General features: G+C 48.6%; 1 protein-coding gene across 3 annotated transcripts in view; it reads right to left on the bottom strand.

Annotated features, from left to right (window-relative positions):
• Nucleotides 1-3,286: 3,286 nt before the first annotated feature.
• TRIO (trio Rho guanine nucleotide exchange factor) overlaps nucleotides 3,287-7,859 on the bottom strand; it is a 362,249-nt gene continuing 357,676 nt past the window's right edge. For 2 of the 3 annotated variants that reach the window (XM_055422253.2, XM_055422252.2), the window contains exons 56-57: nucleotides 6,252-6,390; nucleotides 3,288-5,784 (exon numbers count right to left, since the gene is read on the bottom strand). In XM_055422253.2, coding sequence (XP_055278228.2) covers nucleotides 5,236-5,784; nucleotides 6,252-6,390 — 688 coding nt within the window. In that variant the 3' untranslated portion in view covers nucleotides 3,288-5,235. Of the gene's footprint in view, nucleotides 5,785-6,251; nucleotides 6,391-7,859 lie in introns of all 3 variants that reach the window. The other variant, XM_055422251.2, reaches the window with a different exon arrangement.

The raw sequence follows: 7,859 nt of genomic DNA, 5'->3' as shown, positions 1-7,859 counted from the left end.
GAGCCTGTGTGCCACTAGATAGAAGCCCGTGCATCACAACCAAAGAGCCTACAGCTAAGACCCGAAGAAATAAAAAAAAAAAAAAAGAAAAAAAAACCACCCGTGGGACCTCCCAAACAGTGTTTATGTACTCACATCACACAAGTGTTTGAAGAAGACAGAAGGCACTGCTCTGAAAGTACTTGAAAAAAAATGAAAATGTGACGAAAGATATGAACCTACAGATTCAAGAATCTGAATGAAATCTCAGACATAATAAACACAAATCCACACTAAGACACATCATGGTCAAACTTCTGAAAACTAAGAACAAAGAAAAAAAATCTTGAAAGTGAGGGGGGAACATCTTATTTATAAGAAAAAAATTGAATGTGAATTTGAATGACAGTAGATTTCTCATCAGAAATGCGAAGGCCTGAAGGAAGAGGCACATTTCTTAAGTGCTCTGAGGAAAGAACCGTCAGCCCCAAATTCCATATCCAGGGAAAATACCAGGAAAGAAAGGGTTCAGTTTAGTTCAGTCGGTCAATGAAAGGGTAAATGCAGGCACTTGCAGATGAAGGAAAACTAAGAGAACATGTTCCCGGCAGAACTACCCTAAAAGAAGGGCTAAAGTTAGTTCTCTAAAGGATAAAGGAAGAAACCCTGGATATCAGGAAAAAAAGAAAGAGTGATGGAAGGGGTCAAAACATGAGTTAAGTAGAACACATTTTAGCCTTTTTAATTATGTTTGATCGTTGAAGCAAAGCTGTGTGATGTGGCTTTAAATGTCTGTAGAGGAAATATTTAAAACAATTACAAACTGGGAAAGGTAATGAGACACAAAGAAAGGAAATGTTTCTATATTTCACAGAAACTGGTAAAATGATGACACAGGTAGGCTGTGATGAGTCATGTATATATAAGAACAGTACTACAGAAATGGCTAACGCAATACAGAGATGTATTAAAAAATCAGTAGAGATAAATCAAATGAAATTCTCAAAGTGCTCAGGCAACCCACTGGAAGGCAGGCAAAAGAAAACAAATGGAAACCAGACCAAAAAAAAAAAAGCCAAAAAATAAAAATGCAGGCGTAAGCCTTACTTTTACCAATAATTACATTAAATGCAAGTAATCTAAGGGCACTAATTAAAAGACAGAAGTGGGCAGTGGATCAAAAACTATGATCCAATTACATGTCATCTGTAAGAAATCTACTCATGTACAATGATACAGGTATGTTAGCAGTTAAAGGATGGAAAAAGCTATACCACGCAAACTTGTAACTTAAAAAAAGGCTTCGGCTCAGTGGTAAAGAATCTGCCCTCCAACACAGGAGACACTGGCTTGATCCCTGGTCCAGGAAGATCGCACCTGCCGAGGAGCAACTTAAGCCTTTGTGCCACAACTGTTGAGCCTGTGCTCTGGAGACCAGGAGCCCCAACAACGGAGTCCACGAGCTGCAACTACTGAAGCCCTGGCACCCTGGAGCCTGTGCGCTGCAACAACAGAAGCCACCTCATTGAGAGCCCATACACCTCCACCAAAGTAGCCCTCGCTCACTGCAACTAGAGAAAGCCCACACAAAGCAGGGAAGACCCAGCACAGTCAAAAATAAATAAGCAAAGGAAATAAAAAAAGCAGGAGTGAACTACATTAATATCAGATGAAGATTATCAGAGCAAAGAGAATTACTAGAGAGAATAGGATATATTACCTAGTGATGCAAGGGTTAACCTTGCCGGTTAAATTACGCACACCCACACACAGAACAACCTATCAATCCCACAAAGTCCTTGTCTCTACAGCTATGTCTCAAAAATGTACAGTTGAAAGGACTTTTCCTTCCAGTGGTCTAAACTGGTCAAAGATTTTTTGGATGTGACTTGCTATGATTTTTGGCATAATTTATTGCATGAAAATACTGTTTTTTTTTTCCTTTAGAGCTAATGAGAATGCTGGGATTTAAAAACTATATATAAATAGTAACAGGAAGAATTGTTGTTGTTCAGTCGCTCAGTTGTGTCCGATTCTTTGTGACCCCATGGACTGCAGCACGCCAGGTTTCCCTGTCCTTCACCATCTCCTGGAGCTTGCTCAAACTCACGTCCGTTGAGTCAGTGATGTCATCCAACCATCTCATCCTCTGCCACCCTGTTCTCCGTATTTTCCAATGAGTTGGCTGTTTGCATCAGGCAGAATAACATCTTGCTATTTGAGAAATCTAGAGAGTGATCCTGATGGGCCACGCCTCACTGGTGCGATGTGACTACTTCCTCCAGCAGGTGTCCGACTGGAAAACAGCAGAGTCCAGCCTCCCTCCTGTTGCTGTGGTGGCCACGGGACTCCCTCCGGGGCCTGACACTGAGCTGCGTATCAGAACCGACCCTGCGTTTCCGTCCTCCGGAGCCCACAGAACATCACTGGCCCCGGGGACCCAGGAGGAAGCACACGCACCTCTGGGAGAGCCAGTTCCCCGTGCCCGGGCTTGGGGTCTTAGCACAAGGGTCATCTTCTCACACGTGGTCTTAACTCCAGGATTTCAGCAAACAGATGCAAAGTAAAACCTTTCTAGTGTGCCAAGGAAAACGTCACCATCGCAGGGGGAACGATTCAAAAAAGCAGCAGAAAGGAATCAAAGCAAGAGAGACGATAGAGATGATCAGGAATGATGACCGACGTCAGGGGCAGGCGGAAGCCACAGCTGGAGAGTCTTTGCAGACACAGATCCTTGGGCGTGCTCCTAATTCAGGTGCTTGAAGCTAAGTGTTTCATGTCCTCATGCATGTGCTAAGTCACTACAGTCGTGTCCGACTCTGTGAGACCCCATGGGCTGTAGCCACCCGGCTCCTCTGTCCGTGGGGTTCTCCAGGCAAGGGTGCTGGAGTGGGTTGCTGTGCCCTCCTCCAGGGGATCTTCCTGACCCAGGTATCAAGCCCGTGTCCCTTAAGTCTCCTGCATCTGCAGGTGGTTTCTCTACCACTGGTGCCACCTGGGAAGCCCTTCGAGTTCTTTAATCCATCTGAATGTTAGTTTTGCTTTTCTGTGGCCAGTATGCAATAGTTTTTTCCTTTGCTCGGATTCTGTGTTCGTTAAGAACCAGGGGTGCCTTAGTTACTCTAACCAGGACAGGCACAGCTTCACCGTAAACAGTCAGCTGATGTTCTGGGTTACAGGCAGGTCTCTTCTGGGTACGGGTTGTGAACCAGTCTGCAGGAGCCTTACCAGACTCCCTTTTCTGGATGTGGCCTACAGTGGGTTCCCAATCCAGAATACTCTTCTCCCCACACCCACTCCTGACTCAGCAGAGGCCTCCCCTTCAGGGTTTCCCTCATCCATCTCTTTTGATTCAACAGTGACCAATTCAAATAAAAGGTCTAACACAAACATCAGGCAAATATGTTTAATTTTTTAAAATAACTGATGGCAAAATAAAATATTTACATCACATCATACTGTGTAAACATGTAAGGTCTCTGTACAAAGAAATATACATGCAAAATAATGTAAAAATTTAACTGAAATAATAAAAAGAAACAATACACAAATAAAAGTTGTGAGGTTACGAATACACATCCAGTTTTGAATCCAATTTCTTTTAAAAAGTTTCTGTACAATTTTACAAGGAACAAACAAACAAAAATTCAACAAAAGAATAAATAAAAATACATTGGAAGCTGCAAAGCTTGAACTGTGCCAGTTTATGGCTGAAGACCCAGGTGTCTGGCTGGCTTGGGAAGTGGGCTGGTCTTTTTTATAAGTGTATCTCACACAGCAAAGATAAAAAGACATCCAGAAAAATTCAAGCGTGCCCAGAGACCCAGCGTCTTTTGTTGAGGGCCTCCCACGCTCCAGTGTCACAGACGTCAACGCCAGCCTCGAGGCGGCTGGTGCCTAATTGGCTTTTATTTCTTACCAAAAGCTCAAAATCCAGCCAATTTTTGTACAGAAAGTTGAATGTCAAAAAGTCTAAAAAGTAGGAAATGTCCAGACTGATTTTGGGAAAAAAAATAATACTTTGGCATTCTGAATAATAGCATAATAAAATTTAAAACATTACCCTATTATCCAGTTTTATATTCAGAGTATGAAATCACTTTTTACAGTCCTCAAAACTGACAAATTTCACCAAGAGTTGTCTCCTTGAACCGATGGCACAGGGCTACGAACCCCACCCCCCACCCCGCCCCCGACACACGCACAAAACCATAAATCTCACTGTACGAATATGTGCTTTTTCTATATATTTATTACAGGTACAACAGAGGTCTTCATAAATAGTTGCATAAAATGTTAAAGCCACAACATTGCACATGATATGAAATAAAATAAAAAAAAAAAACAAAAAAAAAAACAAAAAAACAAACCCCAATGAGTGCATTTACAGTATTTTCATCTGACTGTATACTGCTCAACAATCTGATTGACAGCTTAGGGGTGGGACGCAGGGGGGTGGGGAGGGGATAGCAGGGCAGGACCCAACCTGACCTCCTCGTGGATGGGCAGACCCCTTGGACCCCTCCTAAAGGAAGCCCCGGCTGTGGGCAGGAAGGCAGGGGTGGGGGGAAAGGACAGACCGAAGGCAGGACCAGTCTTATGTACAAGTAAGGCCTACATTTCATCAGAGCAAAACGATTCATTCTATTTTTATGCAAAAGTTTGAGGTTGAATGCACATTTCAGAAGCCCAGTCTGGCGTCCTGGCGAGAGGCACACAGACGGGGCAGCTGGAAAAAGCTCAGAGCCAGGGGGACCCCCGAGTTGGACGAGGCCGCCGCTGGGGGTAGGGTGGGGGCGGTCTTCCCCAGAGGTGTCCAGTATCTTGTTTTGTTCCTTAATACCAGTGGTTGAACATAGGCATTTGTTTCCTTGAATAAATCCTGGAAAATGTTTTCAATTTGCAAAATGCTATTTGTGTTTGTTTAAAAAAGTTTCTTTTTATTTTTTAAATTATTTCTTTTTGCAGAAACCTGAATAAAAGACTGTGACTCAGCAACGCTGTCTCCGCTCTCGCAGAGTGTTCCAGAAGGCCTCCACCCCCCCCACACCCTGCAGGGCTTGTGGCCCGAGTCCCAGGCAGCTGCAGAGCACGGCTTGCTCGGGAACGCACGCGGTGCCACACGACGGGACAATCGGGCAGCGGACTGCTTACGTCGTCGTCGGTTTGTTTTCTCTTCCAAAAGAAAAAAAACAAAAGTCAGATTTAACGGCTGATTGGCAGGTGAAAGAGAATGAGAAAGGACTTCAAGCCAGGTCAAACTCGAGGCAGAAGCCTGCTCTGTAAGAAGTTTTTCATGCTACGGATAGGTCGAACGTCGTTCTGGTGTTTGCGCCGCTCAATGAAGGAGGTCAGTCTGGACGTGTCGAGGACGCCCGCGCCTCTGCCGTGGCCGTGGCCCGCCTGCAGCCACCGCTCCTGGAGGGCCGACGCAGCCGAGGGGCGCTTGGCGGGGTCCTCGTGCAGTAGGAAGCACACGAAGTCCTTGGCCCTCTGGCTCACTCCTTGGAAGTAGTCCTCTGGGAAGCTGAAGTCCAGGCGGCAAATGTTGAGGCAGGTCTCTTCCACGCTGTCGTCCAGGAAGGGGGACACACCGCTGAGAAGCACGTAGGCCAGCACGCCCACGCTCCACGTGTCCGAGGTCAGGGAGACCGGGTTCCCCAGGATGATCTCCGGGGCTGCGAACTCGGGGTTCCCCAGCAACGGGTGGATGTGGTAGGTCGTGTTGAGTTGGACGGCATCTCCGAAGTCGGCCAGCTTGATGGTTGGCTTGGCTGAGCTCTGATCCACGAGGATGTTCTCGGGCTGGGAGACAGGACAAGACAGCCGTCAGGAGACTCCCGCCACCCCGCTCTTCGGCTGGGGCTCTCTAGGAATCTAGGAGGTCGACTGTCCATGTGCGAAATGGACTCGTTCCAGTCTGGAACTTCCGAGGGCCGCTGCTGTACCAAGCCTGGGATTCACTCTCCTTCCTGGATTGACGGTGACACTGTGCCTCCTTGCCTCCGTCACCCCGCCCTGTTCCCGCCCCAGGAACTCTGAACTATCTGCAGATCTCACATGTTTAGTCTACTATGTTCCCGTTTACGTTACTGAAAAGCCAACTCCAGAGCAGAGATTAGACACCCACGTTCCCATCTCCCACCCCCTGCGCCTCTCTCGGTCCCTGGGGGGCTCCTGGCCTGGATTCAGAGGACGGCCTGGGAGCAGCGTTGTGTCCCACATGGATGCGCTGAGATCACCCGGCGTTCCCGTCCCCGGGCCCCGCTCACCTTTAGGTCCAGGTGCGCTATCCTGCAGTTGTGAAGGTATCGCACGGCTTCCAGAACCTCCCCCAGGTACGCCCGGATCTTCCCCTCTGTGAGGTCCCCCCACCGCACCACGCAGTCCAGGAGCCGTCCCTGGTCGGCCCTGCAGAGGGAGGGGCGTGCAGCCACATTACGGGTCGGTCGGCCCCTTTAGAGGCCGCGACCCACACGGCACCTCCGCACCCGCCGTCAATGTGTGAGCAGCGCTTGGGGACCAGACCCCCACCCAGTGGCAGCGCAGGGTCAACAGGGCGACGGCTTCTTAACCTCATCGTGGAGGCGAGTGGGAAGCAAAGCACCCGAACCCACAGAGGGAACGGGTAGGCAGAGATAGCTGCACCCAGGCCCCCCCTGCCCATCCCACTCCAGCAGGCTTGACTCAGACCTGTTCCCACGACCTGGGTGACTGCCTGGCACACAGCAAGCACTGTGCTGGGGAGGGAATAATGTAAGACCACCTTCCCCAGCCTCAGTCTTGTCAACTGTAAAATGGGGGATGTGACGGCTAAATGAGAATATAAACAAACTGGGCTTCACGTTGGACTCAGAGTCTGCCTACTGTGAAATTACTTTTAACTTAAAAAAAACCCTTATACAGAGTTGCCCTGTGCCAGGGACTAAATGCTTTCTACCATTCGCTTAATCCTCACGACAACTCTCTGGGAAGAGTGTTTTATTATCCCCCTTTTATACAGACGAGGAAACTGAGGCACAGAGAAGGTATGTAACTTCCCCAAAGTCACACAGCTTGTAAAGGAGACTGGAATTGCAAGGAGGTGGTCTGGTTCCAGCCTCTCTGAACACTGGGCTGAGCTCTGTTGTCTCTTTGCAACACAGAAATTTATAGGAAGATCAGCCAACTGTCTGGTAATGCCAAGTAATCAGGGGAACTTCGGTAGTTAAGTCGTTTGTTATGAAAATAAATCCTATTAACAGTATGATGAGGCCCGACCATTTAGTTTTCCAGTGGAAAGAAATGACAGCTGAATGCACTGCAAATTTAAACCGGAATCTGAGGGCTTGCAGGAGATTCTGACGAGGAGCCTAGGCCTCTTTGTCTTGCTAAAATTCCCTGGGGGTAGCTGAGCAGAGGCTCTTAGGCATAAGCTTCTACAGTCAGAAGGCACGTTCCCAGGTCCTGAGGCCCCGTAACAGCCCTTCAGGCAGCTGAGACTCGCCAGCTTTCACTGAGCAGAGGCCCAGGATGCGGTGTTGGGGGAGGCTGGGGAGGGCCAGCCTGCTCCCTCTGTCATCTGAGAGGTTTGCGGGGCCAGCGAGGGGGCTGAACAGGCCCACGGTGATGTTCCAGTGGGACCCCCGAGGCGGGGAGACTCCCAGAACACCACTCGCCTTGGGGGTTGGGGGTGGGAGCACTGAGGCTGGACCTGGGCCCTGGGCCCCGAGGCAGCGTGTCTGTGAGCAAACATGACCAACGCAAGTCAGGAGCAGGGCCTTGGGGGAACCTTGCCAGCGAGGAGCAGGTCCCTGTGAGCCAACTCTGAGAGACTCACTTCCCACAGCGTCTCGGGAACTAGGAAAAGGTGCAAGAGGCTTGCTTGGGCCAATGGAAGT

The sequence above is a fragment of the Moschus berezovskii genome, chromosome 18, assembly GCF_049115385.1.
Source record: "Moschus berezovskii isolate FMDL1 chromosome 18, NW_MosBer_1.0, whole genome shotgun sequence".
Taxonomy (NCBI): domain Eukaryota; kingdom Metazoa; phylum Chordata; class Mammalia; order Artiodactyla; family Moschidae; genus Moschus; species Moschus berezovskii.
The sequence above is the reverse complement of the archived record's forward strand: the minus strand, read 5'-3'. Positions and strand labels throughout refer to the sequence as shown.